This window comes from Ciona robusta, chromosome 1, assembly GCF_009617815.1.
Source record: "Ciona robusta chromosome 1, ASM961781v2".
In the NCBI taxonomy this organism is placed as follows: Eukaryota; Metazoa; Chordata; class Ascidiacea; order Phlebobranchia; family Cionidae; genus Ciona; species Ciona robusta.
This window is the reverse complement of record NC_143235.1, coordinates 11347004-11365740: the sequence shown is the minus strand read 5'-3', so window position 1 is coordinate 11365740 and position 18737 is coordinate 11347004. Positions and strand designations below refer to the sequence as shown.

General features: G+C 33.1%; 2 protein-coding genes and 1 non-coding gene across 6 annotated transcripts; 1 reads left to right on the top strand and 2 right to left on the bottom strand.

Moving 5' to 3' along the window:
• The first annotated feature begins 453 nt into the window (after positions 1-453).
• On the top strand, positions 454-13528 carry LOC149743176 (arf-GAP with GTPase, ANK repeat and PH domain-containing protein 1-like). Of its 2 annotated transcripts, none has more exons than XM_089882700.1 (16): positions 454-725; positions 901-1007; positions 1376-1434; positions 6982-7155; positions 7479-7620; positions 8080-8214; positions 8667-8795; positions 9185-9270; positions 9652-9840; positions 10167-10278; positions 10508-10656; positions 10871-11036; positions 11357-11566; positions 12047-12142; positions 12284-12357; positions 12434-13528. In XM_089882700.1, exons 1-16 carry the CDS (start codon positions 667-669, stop codon positions 12635-12637), a joined length of 2091 nt encoding a protein of 696 aa, XP_089738826.1. In that variant the 5' UTR covers positions 454-666; the 3' UTR covers positions 12638-13528. The 2 variants fall into 2 exon arrangements, with proteins under 2 accessions (XP_089738826.1, XP_089738819.1); XM_089882693.1 differs by having other exon boundaries at positions 458-725; positions 8667-8828.
• Positions 13529-14660: 1132 nt separating this feature from the next.
• Positions 14661-18718, bottom strand: LOC149743174 (transmembrane and ubiquitin-like domain-containing protein 1). Of its 3 annotated transcripts, XM_089883291.1 has the most exons (7): positions 18432-18718; positions 17436-17647; positions 17254-17377; positions 16846-16954; positions 16462-16603; positions 15615-15686; positions 14661-14783 (listed from the first exon to the last, which is right to left on the bottom strand). In XM_089883291.1, the coding sequence occupies exons 1-6, from the start codon at positions 18578-18580 to the stop codon at positions 15616-15618; spliced, it is 807 nt and encodes a 268-aa protein (XP_089739417.1). In that variant the 5' UTR covers positions 18581-18718; the 3' UTR covers positions 14661-14783; position 15615. The 3 variants fall into 3 exon arrangements, with proteins under 3 accessions (XP_089739417.1, XP_089739401.1, XP_089739408.1); XM_089883275.1 differs by having other exon boundaries at positions 14661-16097; XM_089883282.1 differs by having other exon boundaries at positions 14661-15686.
• Positions 15482-15566, bottom strand: LOC149743175 (small nucleolar RNA U6-53/MBII-28). The gene has a single exon (XR_016387388.1). It is a non-coding gene; the product is annotated as a small nucleolar RNA U6-53/MBII-28 (small nucleolar RNA).
• Positions 18719-18737: the final 19 nt, after the last annotated feature.

Sequence of the window (18737 nt, the reverse complement as noted above, 5' to 3'; positions counted from 1 at the left end):
TCCATGGAAGTGACTTGGAAAACACTGTGTCTAGATATAATTTAAAACGGAAAGTATGAGTGTTAATCTTTTTCGTGTGCTTAAAGTCGAGCTGCAGCATGGCCTACTGAATGCAGACAGTATTTTGGTCTGTAAAACAGTGAATATTATTTCAGTGGAGTTCTGGACAGTGTACAGAAGTCAATATTTGCTTCACAAAAGTGACGTAACAAAGTTTTGTAGAGAATTGCGATAAAAACTGTCAATTAAACTGGAGATGTTTGAACCATTGTACACTAACACTATGTTTGAACTCTTCACCACTGATGTGCGAAGTGGGAGTCGCTTGCTCACAACACAACCAGAAAATTGCGACGCGTATTCAACCAGTGGCGGTCACTTGCGTCGCCAGCGATCTAAAATATACACCGCTGATGCACACTTGACTGTGCGGTCCATATTAGGCGGCTGCTGAACCAGCTGTTGTTGTGTTGCTTTCAGTTGCTATTATACTTCGTATTGCGCATTAGACGATCACTTACGTACATGTTTACAACTAGTATAACGTTGTTTTCTGCTCGACACAGACAGTTACTGAGGCAAATTTGAATGTTTACTTTACTTTTTCACGTGTTTGGACAAAATGAAAAAGTGGATACGCGAATTTGAGCAAACTTCCACAGCATTATGAGTAATTATAAGCAAGAACTGAATAACTCTGCTGCAATACGTCAGGAAATACAAAGGTATAACAACTCTATAAATCAAATGCTAAAATACCATGTGTTATAGTTTTAAAATGAAATGTTAATGACAAACTACTAGCTTAACATTAAAAATAAATTTAATTTGTTTTCAAAGTATGAGTAATACAATATTGTAATTTGTAAATATGCTATTTTATATTCTTTTATACATTAGATTTGAGGGCGTGCATCCCAACATATATGCAGTTTATGAGCTTCTACAAAGAATTCCTGACCATGATCTACAGAACCAAATCAGGGATCATATTATCAACATAGAAGGTAATATATGTGGCATATGTTTTTGCTTTCTTTTAATGTTCCAGCCTATTTATAACAAGTTAAAAACATATTTCATGCACAATCATAATGTTGCATTTTATGGGGACAGCAAACTTCTTCAAATGTATTATTTCTTTGATTGAAGTAAATGCAATATACATTTGTTTTGGTGTATGGGACCCATAATGCATGACACTTATTATAGGCCTACTATATAAAATTTATAGTCAAAGGATTATGTCCTAAAAAGTAGTAATACAATATCATCTTCAAGCACCAGGTGGTAGTCAAGATGATGTTGTTTTTTTACCAAATACTGTTGGCCATTAAAGATTGAACAGCATTTTTAAAACTTTATTTTGCTGTAGATTCCTTTGTTAACAGTCAGGAATGGACGTTGAGTAAATCAGTTCCAGAAATCAAACTGGTAAGTAAATACAATATATCCTAGTACCTGAACTTGAAGTGGGTTTAGTCTTATTATATAGTTTGCCATTGTGTCTCATTTTGATATTGAAATATTATATCAATATGTGTGTGAGTGTCCCATGTTAGACTGAATAAGTATTAGCAAAAACACAATGCCATGTTGTTGTATTTTTTGTACCTGGGTTCATTCAAGTCAAAGCAAACATATGGATCATAATATCCTTGCCTTTGTGTGCATTGATGTATTCTTCTGTGTTCATAACCATACCCGATAAATCAGCATGAACACAGTAAATATTAAAAACCTACAGACAGTGTACGTTAAGACACATGGTGAAATTAAAATAAATTCAGTTTGTATTGATTTCAAATAGCTGTATCCTGTATTGGCAGCGATATATTTCCGTTGTCATTGTTTGTGACATTTTATAATAACTGTTTGCCAAATGCATTCATTCAAGGCTTGACGCGTGAAACGTGAGTTATAGTTTTGTCTTCTCACGGTGGTTTGTTGTTGTAATGTGAGCAATGGTATTGTATGACTGGTGCCTGGTATCCAATACTACTGAACATACATAACGATATTAAATGATTGGCAGCCACCCATATTAAATGTTAAATTATTGGCAATGTAACTGACATGATTCATGTGGTAGTATATGACATCAGGAAACATGCAATTTTTGTGTAGTTTTTCAGTTTTAACAAACTTAGATATTTCTATTTAAATACCTTAACAGTAGTGAAAATATTAAATTTCACCCCGAAAAAAAGGTTTTGAGAAAATTGACAACAATATTTCTAAATTTGGTCCAGATCATTTTAAATTTAATCGGGTTTATGAAATTTGTTTTTTTCTAAGGCCCTTGAAATACACAACGGGGGGTATGTAACATAATTATGTTCCCTACAGGCTTGCTTTGAACAATTCTTTTTAATAATTCATGCTCCTTATGTCCAGTTCTTTGTACTTTAATTAAAGAAGAAACAGCAGACTTTTAAAACCAGCCAGTCTTACTCATAGAAGGGGAGTCCATTCATTTCATGTGATATCAAGTTACGTCTGTGTCTATCACAGGTTACCATTTCCATTGAGACACTGTAAAATTAGATCCTTTGTCTTCACAGTATATTTTAAGCTAAAGTTATTAGTACTGCAGTGTTAATTAAGTTCAGGCTACTTTTTATACTTGTTTTGATGTATATGCATTTGCTTATACAACTCATAATAAATGTAAAAAATGTTATGCTGAAATGTGAAAATTGGTAATTAATTATGCATTTATGGGTCTACACTATGCTGATCCTGTGGTGTATACAATGAGTGTTTTTATGGCACAGTTTATGTATTTATGGTGCTGCAAACCCTAACTAAAGTGTTAATATTGTACACTAGATGTTTTCAATGTTTTCTTTGGTACTTTACTTGCGTAGCGATTCGCAATAGGCCACATACAGGCTAAACCAAGTCAGTCTTATCCCACGTTAGCACAGAAGGAAAACTCCTTTATCGATTGGCTAAAATGGGAACCTATCGACCCACGCGATCGTTTATTTTTCACAAGTACCAACAGAATATATATATTGTTTATTTTTCACAAATACTAACAGAATATATTTGAAACACTTGCGCTCGTACAGATATACAGCCAGGGACCATTCGTGCAACTAAATTTGTTCTTCGCAAACGCATTGTGACGTCATTAATTTGGTTTTTCCAGTTGTCGCGAAACATGTGTTGCTTTACTCGCCTCTCATTGCATCTGTTACATACGCCGATACGCGATGATGTTTTGCAGTGTATTTCTAACGTTATCAATATATCTAGACGACTAGTCTGCTGAACGAATGAAATAAACACTTCAATAGCAAACATCAAAGGTTCTTTACACAATGCCTCTTCGTGCGATGTTTTGGTTTTGACAATAGGGCATAGGTAACCCGTCAAGTAACTGACTTTTAATAACTTCCATTAATTAACCGACCTGTGCATAACATATTTTTTATCGATTTCCACTCGTTCAAGCAACGCTGTATCTGGAGTGTGCTGTGTAAGTATGACAAATTGCCTGTTCGTCGGCTGAAGGTAATTTGTCCAATATGTAGTTTTGTTTTAAAATCAATAGGGCCAGCCTACCCGATAAGCCGAATAAGGTAACACAGGCTCTTATGTCGGTTGATTAGTATTCTCTCACTACAGTATCAAAGGTTGTTGTTTTGCCCGTATTTCTAGTATGGTTACAGTAGAGTTGGTGAAGATGGGACACCTTTTCATTTTATTTTCTCTTCCTATATTGTAGTAAATAAAGAACATTTAAAGAATGATAAAACCGTATCCTCACAACTTCCGTAGATCGCTGTTAATTGTTTAAAACACGATCAGGATATTTGGATAGTCTGTTCTAAACGTGTCCCATCTTCTCTTGCCCTACTACATTACATATCGAACCCAATTAACGAGTAAAATATTATGTTAATACGCCATCTATATTGTAACAGCTATAGTGTTGTTTTCGTTACCGTTTTCGAAAGCGTGAAGTAAACACGGTTTACATTCCACGATCTTATAATCGCAGTATTTGTTATTTTAGAAATCTGACAGTTTCAGTACTGTGAATCGATTCTGTATTTGGACTAGAGATCTTGATTTCATGGAAGCCGTAAATGTCTTGCAAGTTGAGATGTTTCCGGTCATTGAACTTTATTTGTAGTACAATTTAAATGCCATTAAAAAAATGCGCAAGTTTCAATTTATTCTATACAAATGCAAAGGCCCGTCTAAAAAGATTGAATCATTGATCCATAGGCAGATGACACTGCAGCGCGTGAATAGGATTAAATTACAATCGAGAATCTCAACCATACAAGTGTGTATATGGTATACTTAGTCACTACCAGTAGAAAGCTTTGCTTACAATTCCCGTTTTGTATTAATTCTATGCCAAGTTATTTTTCGCATACATTGGGTCTTATTGAATCCACTATTGAACGATTAAGTCGTTCCGTTGTTTTCTTTCGTACCAACGAGCAGTAAAACCTTGTTTCGGTTAAGAATTTCCGACGGTCCCTCAGAATATCATTGGAGCGTTTACAGCGTCCCACTGTGACCAGATCATTGGAACTGAAGTGTTGTAACGACGTACTTGGCTTCACTCTGTTAAGGGTATTATTGACAACAAAGGCCAACAGGCGCCTGACATAACCGTTACTTGCGGTCCTTGCTTAATATTTACAGAAGCATTACGTAATCTTTTAAAATAAATGTGAAATAATCTGAAATAGTTGTATTTGCCCTTACTGTTTAAACGGGATATGCCCACACACCAACGCGTAATTGAAGCGGTGTATATTCTACCTTACATATGACCGACCATGGCCTACTCAATGTATTGAGTAGGTGTGTATTGAGTAGGCCACGGACCGACCCAGTAACGTAATTCAACGAGAAAATCGCTTGCTTGCATTCAATGCAGTTTAAAATAATCGCCCATTTCCATAAATAATTGTGATATCTGCAATCTTGCGGTTTAAATTTCGTGGTAATTTTTACCACCTGTTTCCATGGACCATTAAACTCGTAACTGTGTGTCGCTGTTCATAGGTACCGAAAACAAGCGCAAGGTGTTTCTCCCTAGCTTTCTTATGTTATTATGTTGTCGGTGAATCACTCACAACATGAAATTGTTTTGTTTGTCAATGTTTGCTAAACTTCTGTCACCCATGGCGAAACTGTTCAATTGGCGATCAAAATGTTTTCTGTTGCTCGAGAAATCTGAATACTCAAAACGAGTATATGTGATACAGTTGCTATCGGTAGTAGTGCAACGGCGATACGAGAATGAACTATATGCAAAGAAAGCTGGCGTAAACAAAACAGATTTAAAATAAAGTAATTAATTCAAATTTAAAAATGAATAGAGCTGCAACGCTAAATTGAAATTTTCGTATTAATGTCACTTTCTCCCCTACTTTACCTTACAGTTTATAACTTAGTTCGTGGGTTTCACAATGATCAATAAAATGGGAATGAATAGCAGCACAGTGTGTCAAAGCAAATACAGTTATTCAAAAGTTCAAAACAAACTCGATATTTTATTATCTTGAATTTTATCCTGCAAAAATACAATTCAGTTTTCCGCAGTGACGTAGTCGGGCTAGGATAAAAGTCATTAAATATCATTTATATTTCATTAACTGTGACGTAAGATGTTCGTTGTTTTGCTGTTTACAACTTAAAGAATGGCCGAACACGTTGCGAACTATTAGCACGGCACATCCAAAGCATATATACTTTGGCACATCAAACACTTAGCAATAGCTGTGTCCCGTATATGGAAGTAATTATCATTAACTGCTTGTTGTTTGATTACGTAATTGATTGAAATCTCAAGAGATGTAATTTCCCTATTTTCCACTTTCAATTGTCGCGACAACGGTCAAAAGTTTACTTTAAAATTCATACATATTACTCAAGCGCACTTTAACAGTGTGTTCGGACCATTTAACTTGAATTATTTTTATGCGTACGCCACATTATACACGCGTCCACACCTGCATAACGCACTTTGTACTTCGTAATACAATTACTTCTTTCTCATGCGCGATAGTTTTATCAGCCGCCGCACGCGCCAGAAAGATTTTTGTAACTGATACCAATTAAAGTTTTTCGCATTTTTCCGTTCACTTGTAACTGCCAAATTTTGTTGTGCCAGTTAAAACTTAGCGATGGACCTTACAGTTTAATTCGTATCTACTGTAATAGTTTCGTGAGTTCAACCTGTATGCAGTCCTTCATTACCGCCACTATTCTAATCCACAAATGGATTATTAATTTTGCATTTCAATAATTAATGACCTTCTTAGTGGAAGTTTACTGCGTGGAAAAGCGACTGCAACCTGTTCAAAGAACCTTCCTTGCCCTTGCTATTTATTAGTATTACACTTTACAATGTTACCATTCTAAAAGTCCCAATTCTGTCAGAAACTAGGATACATACATATAGTTGATTCTATTTGCGATTTGATAACACTTATTCAGTGTGCTGCGGACTATGCAATAGAAAACAGGTTAAGCTTAAATTACTTGCTTCATTTAAATGTCATGTCAACAAACCACATGTATGAGGTAGTATCCGATAACAATACTGTATTATATTTATGCATATAATGGAAAGTGTTCAATTAAACAGTGAGTTTGAAATCAAACATTCAGTTACAAGATTACACCTTAGATATATGAACAAAACTTTAATGCTTTTTGTACCTCTATATTTTCTGTTATACCTTATATTGCTAGTTAAAAATTCGTCCCTATTATTTTGCATTTTAATTGGAAGAGCACAAGTCAACAGTTTTTAACTTGCAAATGCTTGTTTACAACAGTGAACAGACTAGTATCTTTACAATGTCCAGCAGCAGGAACTGTGCTTTTCTATCAAACAACAGTTGTTCTGAAATAGGGTTATGCTATACATCATACATTTGGGACTTAGGCAATTTTCAATATTGGCATATTATCCAAACCTAACAGGTGTTTCACTCACAGGGCATACTGGGTAGCGTAACTAGCGGAAAATCAGCATTGGTTCATCGATACTTGACTGGTTCCTATGTTCGAGAAGAATCTCCTGAAGGTGGAAGATTTAAAAAGGAGGTTGTCGTTGACGGACAAAGTTTTCTTCTCCTTATAAGGGATGAAGGGGGACCTCCGGAAATTGAGGTTTTAAATCTAATTTTAAAAAAATCGATTCAGCTAAATTAATTCTTAGTAGGTTGTTCCATTTATACCATTCGTTAAATTTGTTAAAAAGTCATAATGCACCTATAGTAATTTAGTCTTTTTAATCATAGGATTCTGTTTGTCATTTTCCCTTTTCTAATGTCTAAACTTTTCAAATGAATAAAGAATTTAAATTAGTAATCTGCATAATGGTGTATTTGTGTATAGCAGATTAATAGATTACAGTCATTTTCGAAAACCACCTTCCAATTTAATTGAAGTGTGTAATAAACATTGATTTTAATTAAACTAATTCTGTTTAGTTTTCCAACTGGGTGGATGGGGTGATATTTGTGTTCAGTTTGGATGATGAAACATCATTTCATGCAATATACAATTACTACAGAAGACTTGTACAACATCGTTCTTTGAATAATCTCCCGTTGGTGTTAGTTGGAACTCAAGGTGGTTATTATGTTGTCAAAATGGCAATGCAAAGCTAACAGTAGTTTGATAATGTACTGAAATACTTGCTATCATATATAAGTTACACGTATTCTTGAAAAGAGCAAAACTATCTGTTGGTTTCTATGGTTATTCTTGAATTATCTGGTGGTGATGGGCAATTGGAATGAAAAAGTAGTTTCATATTATAACTGATATTAAATTTTGATCAATAATTTTAATTCTTTAAAGTATTTTATATCCATATAAGTTATAGGCTCGTTATTATTTGTATAATTTATAATTTATATGTCCTTTATAGTATACATAATACATAAGGTATATGCTTGTTATTATATTCCAGAAAAGGAACTAAAACTTTTGTTAATAATTTAAATTTATCAACTTAAAATATAGTTGTTTTTTTGTATAGTTTAAACACACCAAAATATGTTTAAAGATTCTAAGTTTTTTTTTTAGATTCAATTTGTTCTGAGCGTCCTAGAGTTATTTTTGACGATCGAGCGAAGAAACTTGCCAACGATTTAAAGCGATGTGTGTATTACGAGTCGTGCTCAACTTATGGTCTTAACGTTGACCATGTGTTCCATGATAGTGAGTTTAGATAAAGGTGTTTTTGTAGCAATACGTCATCTGTATTTATAACTTTGCAATGAACATTGTCATTGTTAAGATTGTCATTGTAATCAAGTGTGGTTGTGTCAACATAGAAGACTCTCCACAGGTATTATTGTAAACAGGAGTTAAAGTTTTTTACTTCATGTGATAAACTTTACCAGATTATCCAAAAATTGTAGCCAAAAATTGTAGAAGCTATCTTTTGCATTGCATGTTTTTGTATAGTTTTGCAGCATTCGTCTAAGTTTGATTTCATAAAAAAGATTTTTTAAATTTGATAAATATAAGCTTAAAAAGTTCAACCTCCATGATTTAATGTTAATGGCGTCAGCCGTCAGTTATTTCTGTTTTTCTTGCCTAAAATGCTGCATGACTTCTTGTATAAAATGGTCTCATTGAATCAAAAACAATTAAAAATTATTTTTTAGTTTCGCACAAAATTTCCACCTTGCGACGAAAATTAGATTATGTGACGCCACCCAGTGGCCATCTTTCCACGCCAACGACTCCACTTCATCGATCAGCGAGTACATCATCTGCCATATATCACAACAATGGTGTGAGGAATGGAAACGGAAAATCTTTGCATGGTTGGTTTAAAACTTGTGCAAAGTTTTAAAGTCATATTAATAATCATTGTACTTTATAAATAAGTAGCAGATAAATATGTTTTTATTGTATTTAGATTTGGCCATAAGAAAAACTTTAACATAGGCACAGGCCTCAAACTTAGATAGCAGGGTGGGCAGGCCAAACCTGGACTTTTCTGCACTGCATTAATCAGTAAACATTACAACCAATCAGTCAGAAGTGTTTTTTAGGAGTGCGGCTGAATATACTATAGTCACAAACTATATTTATTGCCTTAAAGCATTCACTCCCATTGTGCACAACTTGACAAAGCTATATTGCTTTTGTTACTTTTATATATTGTTTACTTTCTCAGGAGGGGAAAGCAGTTTGTCGATAAGCAGTTTATTAACTCCTACACCACTGAGGAAAAGTTCAAGGAGGAAATCTAACTTATTTTCCGTGAGTTGCATAACTGATATTGATTAAAACTAGTTATAATTTCACACGAATGTAGTGTAAAGTTAAACTTTTTAAACATGTTTTTCCTTATGTTTGAATTAAATACTAGTACTGAACTATTTGGTTTGGTTAAACAAAAATAAGGAGATGTTTTGTTCATTTAAGAGAATATATTTTTATTGCAAAGATAATATAGTGTTTCTAGTACGTGCAATATAATCGTTAGATATAAGTTGCTTTTAAAAAAACATGGTAGTTGTTAGGCTATGCTTAAATTTATTCCAAAAATGTGACTACAATTTTGTATCTATATCTAATTTGAAAAATCGATATCAAATATTATAAGATCAGATTTTAATCTTCCAAAAACATCATCTTCAGGGTCGAAAAGCGAGCGATTCGGAAGAGAAGAGGAGGTTGAATGATCTTGGGTTCGGTCGTAACATCCCGGTAAAACAAGGATGGTTGATGAAAAGAACATCAAAGGGGAAGATCTCAAACAAAGAGTGGAAGAAGAAATATGTGGCGTTGGAAGATGAAGGGAACCTTACTTACTATAGTAATATGCATGTGAGTTATTAAAAAAATATACCAATAAAGTTTTTTCTTGTAAAATATTAAAAATGTATAAAATAAAGTATTTTCTTGTAAAGCATTTAAAAATGTATAAAATAAAGTTTTTCTTGTAAAATATTAAAAATGTATTAAAGAAAAAAATTATTGTAAAATGTTGAAAAATATATTGAATAAAAGATTTTTTATGTTAAATTTTGAAAAATGTAGTTATATCTGTATTATGTAGATTTTGATGTATTATTAATCACATTGTACCTAGTAGTGTGATTACATTCTTTTGATATTAATATGAATATTTAATTTTTATAATCTCATGATAGGATTACATGGAGAATATTAATAAGAAAAGTTTATCTGTTGTGAAAACCACCATCAAAGTACCCGGGAAACATCCAGCTGTTGCTACTAAGTCTTCTCCAACTTCAAAAACAGGTGAATATTTTATGTTTTACAAATTTTTAATTCGCATATGCAATAATTTATTCTGTTATGTCTTTACGTTTATTTGTGTTTTCACTTTTCAGGTATTTTTGTTTAATTTATAGTATATCAACCAATTCAAAACTAATAGAGTTAATTATAAATTAAACTGTTGTTATAAATTAACAACATTTTCTTACAATTATCCCAAAATACATGTTTAAACTTATATTTTTTTCAGATGAAAATTCTGAGTTTCATTTGATTTCTATGGATGGAATATCATGGCAGTTTCTTTCCTCTTGCTCCGTGGAGCGCGACGAGTGGGTAACAGCGATCGAACGACAGATCATGATTAGCCTGCAGAATATTTCTTCAACCAAACCAAATGTAAGATGAAATTTTCAGATGTTCAAGAATAAAAACAATGTATTTGCATTTTCAGTTAAACTGGTAATTGGTGTTAGTGCTTGATTTAGTAATAATAAATATTTTATTTTTACAAAGAAATTGTATGTTGTGGAAAACTGTAATTATTCCAAATTGGTGCAAATACTTCACAACTTTTAGTGTTACACAATTTCTAACTTCAACTCTATTTCAGCCTTGCAAGCGTTTATTCAATGAAATAGCTGGCAACACTATGTGTGTGGATTGTGGAGCGCCAGACCCGACGTGGGTGTCACTTAACTTGGGTTGCCTCATGTGTATTGAGTGCTCGGGAATTCATAGAAATCTTGGAACTCATATATCAAGAGTTAGATCATTAGGTATGTTCAACATATTAACCTAAATGTAGAATTGTTGATTTTATTTTGCTGCAATGCCTGCAATATTCCAAAGGGTTAATTGGCAGTAAGCACTACCTAGTTTCACAATATTTTTGTAGATTGTGTTTTGATTTCACATACCTACATAACAGTTTAATGTTACATTTTGTACTTTTATGTATGCAATTCCAAACTTGGTATATGTAGGCTATACTCTAAAAGATACATTTTTTTATTTTTTTAGGGAAACTTCTTTAATAAACTGTCATTATTTTTTACAACTTAGTTTTTGAGTAATACAATTAATATTTTTTTTATAGAACTTGATGATTGGCCGGTAGAATTCACGAAAATTCTTGATAAAACTGGAAACCTCATTGCCAACTCCATCTGGGAAGGTTTGTTGAACAATGACGTGATGAAACCTGACCCTCATGGTACCAGGGATGCGAGGGAAAGTTTCATTCGAGATAAATATGAAAGAAAATTGTTCCTCCCAAAACTTCCAGCAAAATATGCTGCAGATATAAGTGAGTGCAATTTAATACTTGTCTATAATTTCAGTATGAACGCGCTGCATTTTTCCTTTACATATTTTTAATGTTTGTCGACTAATGTTTGTTCTTATTGAATTTCTCTATTTAAGTTTGCCTCCAAAAAAATGAACGAGTGAATAATTATTAACATGCGGATTGTCAAAATATTTACATATCAATTTTTTAGCAATTACTTTATTTAAAATGATTTTAGGTAAAAAGTAAAGACTTTTTTTTTTTTTTAGCAATTACTTTATTTAAAATGATTTTAGGTAAAAAGTAAAGACTTTTTTTTATTTTGTTTTAGCAATTACTTTATTTAAAATGATTTTAGGTAAAAAGTAAAGACTTTTTTTTTTATTTTGTTTTAGCAATTACTTTATTTAAAATGATTTTAGGTAAAAAGTAAAGACTTTTTTTTTATTTTGTTTTGTACATGAAATATCAGTAAACACACTGAACCATCTTTATCAGGTTCATCTTTATGTTACGCAATCGCTGACGGGAACTCTCAATTAACAATGCACCTGCTCGCTCATGCGTCACGGGATGATGTCAATCGTTCTGTTGGTAAGTCAACTTGACATTCAAATTTTACATAGCATTGTAACATAAAGAAAAATTTGCTTTTTTGTTTATTCGGTTCTTAAAGAAACTTAAATTTCCATTCAACAAACTACTTCAACAAAGAATAATTTTCGTTAATTTCAGGTTCTGAACGACAAGCCCCGTTGCATGTGGCAAGCTCAGTGGCTGATTTAGCTGTGGTCCAACTTCTCTTATGGGTGTGTATTATATTTGTATATCCATAATTCAATTCTCTTGTTTTAGCGTTATTTTATAATGTCTATTTATCTGCAGTCCCGGGCAGATCCAACCCAGCTTGATGCTTTAAATCAAACTCCGATCTCTATAGCTGAGCAAAATGGCCACTGGGAGTGCCACAGGGTCATGCAAGCAAGCCTGAGTAATAATCTACCTCAATCCTCAAAATCACGAAACAATTCCACTCGCAGCGAGTCTGGCAGACCCAACGTTAATTACATGTATACCAGCGCGATTTAAATGGTGCTTCAGTGTTGACCATTTTGAAGTTCGATTCCTTGTTTTTTCCAGTTGCAAAAGTCGGTACGCCCTTGTTCAAAATGATTTTTAGTAATACAATGCACATCTGTATGAATATAATTCCACTTTTAGGCTGTTTTTATTGATAGCGCTCACCTAGAGAGCTATGAAATTTTACTTCACTTCTGCCTGAGAAAACTGACACATGTATCCTTCTGGTTGGTGTGTACAATTTTTTTTTTACTTGTAAAGATATTGCCATTTTTTCATTTTACTTGTATGTGGTTAGCGCCGAGTAGTGAACTGTGCAATCAAGGTGATATCCACCCTACCTATTATAAACACAGATGTATGGAAGTTCATTGCTATTGATGCTTGAACAGTTTCAGTACTTCAAATTTCAAATCATTGTACATTTAAAAATAAAACCTGATGATCCAAATTTAATTAAAACACTGCATAATCTTAAGCTCTTCCAGTTTTTAATTCTATCTTCCCTGATTTTTCATCTTTAGTAAAATCATACGAAGCAGCTTTGATCTGTAACCTGCAATTGATTTGTTTTGCTGCTTACACCAGAAGATTTAAGAACATGACGTACTTTCGTTTTATCTGCGCTGTATCTTCAACAGTATTTTGTCATTGTGATTTTGTTGGTGCTGCCAATATATTCCAGAATCTCCCCTTAACTTTTCCTAAGTATGTTCTTATAATACACATTCTGCATTTCCAAAATCCACCAAATCATTTTAATTTCTAACAATTTTCAATTGATTTTCTTACTACTAACCCAAACAGTGACAAAATGGACACAACATTTCTTTTCTTCGTGTTAAGGTTTCATTCTACTCGTTTATGCAGTAACAATAAACTTGATCGTCATAGGTTTTATTTTTGACACTTGATTAAAATTTAGTGGAGCTTCTTGTTAAATTATTCTGGAGTGTCTATTAGATCCACAATCAATGGATATCAATTATCATTCAGCTGTTTACATGGCTGTGTAAATGTTTACATTCAGAATTTAAGGAAATATGTATTCCCTTGAAGTGAAGATTCACATAGCCTCAAAAGTCCCACGTCACTTCTTTGTAAAGATTTAACATACATAAGCAAACCAATTTTTTTTTAAATTTACTGGATTAATAACGCAGTTGTGATATCTAGTTTTTTGCTTTGGAAAAGTTTAATAATTTAACGCGATGGCAGGTGCATTTTATAATCCAACAAAATTAAAATCCACAAAATTTGCCATATATCCTGACTGCCAAATGCTCATGAAGTGAACATCTATTGCGAATCAAAAACATCCAGCAGGATCAACAATTTCCGAGTCACATTAAGCAAGAATATGTAGTGCAATTACTTCATACTTCTTTAAATTACTAATTCTTATTTTTTTTCTTAAATATATTTATATACATATTTTCCAAGTTACTGCCGAAATGTTTCCTTTTAAAAATCCCAGAAAATGGGGATAGAAAAGATTCAACATCTTCAGCTGGGATCTCTTGACCCAAATGGACCTTCACCAAACAGCATCACATCATCATATCACTTTATCCACAAGACATTGATTAACATTGCTGCATTTTTTGTACATATCTATCTTTTTACCTATTTATTCTTATTTCTAATTTTTTTGTGTATAACAATGCACTTCTTCTACAATTTACAAGTGTGCTCCTGAAACTGTTCACTGTGAACTATTGGTGGACATTTTTTAGGAGGGGTTTGTTTTTTCATCAGGGCCAAATCTTTGGGTCAACCCTATTTAAAGGTGACTCTCCCCATTGTACGGGTTGTGTCTTTAAGTTTTGTTTCTATTAGAAGTTTAACCTTATTAAAATAAATGGCCTGTTTGTCTGCTAGGTGTTGCGACCTTGCTTATTTTCTACCAATATAATGTAAATATGTTTTTAACTGTAAGCGTGTTTTAACAACTGTTGTTTTTTGTCGCTATAACCTGTCTTTTCAGTTAAAAAAAAAACTAAATCTTCGCTACCACATTGGATGAAACAAATAAAAGTTTTTACTGTATTATAAATCAAATGTTAACGTTATTAGGTCTAACCATGCGTCAGAGCAGTGTCCATGTAAAGGAATTTGTATTTAAATTGTGTAAACAAAATCCATACCAATGAACCTGAAATAAAATAACAACAGTAAAGATATGAAAACATATCTTAATTGAATTATGTACAATAAAAATTAGCTGGTGACCAGTGTAAATGAATTTGCTTATTGAACCAATGCCCAACAGAACAGCCCTTTTCAGAGCTATGTGCCTTTATGGAGCTCAATTTTAAACAGCTTTAAACCAAAAATTGTATATTAACAAAACTGTAGTTGATGTTTTAGTCTATCGTGTTGCAACTCTCTGATTAAACTGACTCGAGGTCAATCTAGGTTCACGCCTGGCTTCCAGCAGCTAAGTAAGCTTTTGTCCGTTTTTATATAGTGTACCCGTAAACCAGAAAAAAATAAAGCAAGATATTATGAACCGTTTGGTCTCTGATTATAAAGCGACAAGCAGATATAGCACTCCGCTGAAGAATGTATATAAAGTCACATCAGTATGGGTCAATTAATTCAACCAGAAATCCTATTTGTTTAGTGGAGGCTACAGTTTATTGTCTGCGTCATAGATACTGCTTCTACTAAGAACAGGAATGAAGTCTTACTACGAATTTGGTTCAGAAAATCACTTTTTACTCATTTTTAATAAAAGACCCAAGTTTTCTCTGGTCAGCAGCTGAATGATTACATTAAACTATCGCAGTTAACTGGACTCAGGAATTCAGAAAACTCCCTTGTTATAACAAAATATCGTTTGTATTCTTAATGCCTCAGAATCATGAGAAATTTGTACTCAGTGGAAAATAAACACTTTTCTCTCAGTATTAGCATGGCTGAATCATCATTGGCAATTTTCAAAACAATATTTAGAACGAATAAGATACAACACGGTACTTACCTCAATAAGGATTAAAGCTGACTGACCACATGTCAGTTTGACTTTGAGCAAAATGAAAATTCCCGCACGCGCCTTTTTAATACACAAAACAAGAAAGCAAGTTTTAATAAAGGGAAACTTAAATTGCAAATTTATAAAAATATATTTGATCTGGCAGGAACTTAAATATACTTTCTGTAAACCACCCTAAAAAAACATTTTTTGTCTAAAAGTTTTTTTTAGAAATTTTAATCTTCTGACATTTTTGTTAGGCCTAGGATATATTGGGACTTTTTTATATATAATACTGAAGCAAAAAGAAGATAACTAATCTCAATAAGTAATCTTATTTTTGTAGAAGGAAACAAATTCGCATTTATACAAAATGATTCACAAGTAACACAATAAAAAAGCAAGCAAATCCTGCCACCCCAAACATTGCTGGCAAAGTGAATAAACTTGTGTAGTATACACAAAGGTAGAGAAGCAACGATAAAATGCTGCCTGAAATAGAAATTATTATATTATTGATAATATTGAAATAAAATATGATTAGAAAAATTATTACTGGAATAATTTATATAGAGTTGACAAAGCTTTGGTAGAATTACACACACCTAAAGCTTGTTGAAATTTTCAGTTTTAACTATTGGAAGAAGTAATTAGATTTAATTCTACAACATTCAGTTCCTGTTTCAAAAATCCAACCAATTGGCTTGGTCATCAATTAACCATTAAGATTTCTTAAAAGACTTGAAACTAGCTTCATCTTGCTTTATCTTGCAGGCACAGTTCAATGTAGAAATTGGCTTTATGTTTTAAAGATTATTTATATCTTTTAACTACATATAGTGATAGTAAAACATACCAAGCATCGGTAAAAAGAAATGACCGATGTTTAATTCCTCCACAGTTTGTTGGATTTGCGAACTCGCATCACGTGGAGCATTCGGATTGTTTTCAGTGGATGATAAAAAACAATGAACAACTGGAAAGTCTTGTGGGGAATTCTGAGAATATTATTTGTATAACTTAACAGTCTACAACGAGTAGGTTTATAACTCGACAGCGAGAATTAGGTGTATAACCTGACACTCTGACAGTGAGCATAAGTGTATAACCGGACAGCGAGCATGAGGTGTATAACCCGACAGCGAGCATGAGATGTATATTCAGCACCAGATATACAAAGCCACTGGTATTATAAAATATTATAAATTGAAAACAGTGCTTATACAAAACATTTACTCACAAGATTAGGACCAAGTCGACATTGTGCGAGAGTTTGGTTGTCATCCCTTAACACCTGACCTTGAAATATAATACGATACCGACTTGCAACTGCTACAGGAAAGACACGTCTATAAGAAATATTAAGGAATTGTTATTTCTGTATTTGTAAACAAATTGTACTTGAAGGGCCAAAATTATACCATTTACCCAAAGTGTTTTGGAAGCAAAAAATGACCTAGAAAGAAGTATAGATCTCTAAATATAGTAGAATTATGCTCATGTTACTTTTGCATGTTTTTGATTATTGCTATAAACTTCATAACATCTTGGAGGGGCATTACTATTGAGGAATAAAAACAAAAAGAAGTACGTAACGCTAATTTTTTACCAATGGTAATACTGTACAGAAATGCACAGTTTACTTTACCTTCTAAATTCACCAACAGTTTCTGTGGTTCGAGCTTGCACAATCTGAACTGTCTCATCCAAAAACTTTAAACGGATTGAAAATTGGTTGGGAAAGGTAGAACTGTCATTTTCTTGCGTTGATTCTGAAAATAAGTTACTCTCAACGACAAACAGGTATTATCACAGCAGTTAATGTCTCACCACTTGCACCAGCAGGAAATCTTTGTCTTAAATGATCCGCATTGGTGGCTGGGGAACCCCCGGATGATGTCACCACATCTGGTTGAGCTGGTTCAGTATGTATCGATGGTTCATTGTTTAACTGTTGACTATTATCATTAGTAGGAACCCCTGGTTCGACTGTTCCCTGTGTTTGTTCTTCAACAACCCTTCTTGTTTCGTTGGGTAGAATGCTAAACACAGGTTAGAATGTTAAAGAAAGCAGATCCATCATTATTATGCTTTTTTCTGTTTCAGCTGTAACTTGTTGTATTAGCGAGAAACTAGGAGTGTACAGTGTTGCTTTATATTTCTAAACGGATTTTAGGCATTCATTCACCAAATATATGAGTATGACACGTATACAATATGGAGTTAAAGCTAATAACTACATATACCTTGACAATTTGAACTATTAGTAGTATTTGACTATTTTAGTAGTATGATATTCACATAGACTCAGTTTCAGCAGTTTAAACATAAATAAAACTAACATAGTATCCATGTTTAGAAGTGCTGAAAAATGTCAAAAAACAACAAGAACAACTGTCATCGAAAAATTATCCATAGAACCACTTTACATGCTCAAACATAAAGTGACAATAAGGTATATATATCACTAAGTAAACACAACTATTATGTATTTATGCTACAACACAAGTTCTGATCATACTTTTTTGTAATTAACATCCAGTCATCCACCCCACACTTTTTAAAGAAAATAATGTTTTATTTTTTAGGTATTATGTAGCGCTGAGATATTTGAAGCTGGATCGGGAGAAAATTCTATAAATATGCTTTTATGACGAATATTAATGCTCATAATTAATTTTTTTTCGAAATTTTAGAATCGGTACCGCTGGGGTCTAGTTAGTACAGTGTCCAAATTTTAGGTTAGTTGCACTAGTAGAAGGTATCGATAATGGCCGCTATAATATCTGTATTCTAGGATCAGCTTTGTATAAATACTTTACTCACTTGGTATTGAGTGAAAATTGGTCGTAGTGACGTTCAGATACTCTTGTTGACATCCATGCAAGTACGATGGTCGTAAAGCCGATTAACAAACCCACTGCGACTATTACTTCATCACCAATGCCGTCAATCAAATTCGGACTCGAGCTCATTTTAACTAATTTTCCAAACTTACTAAAAATGATGCAATTTGTACTTCCTGTCTGTCTTTTTGGATTTTCGCAGGGGAATTACCCTGTATTTACGTGACCGTATAACATAAAAATCAGTTACTAATTTACTTCAGTATAGGGTTGTCTTTAGGCATGT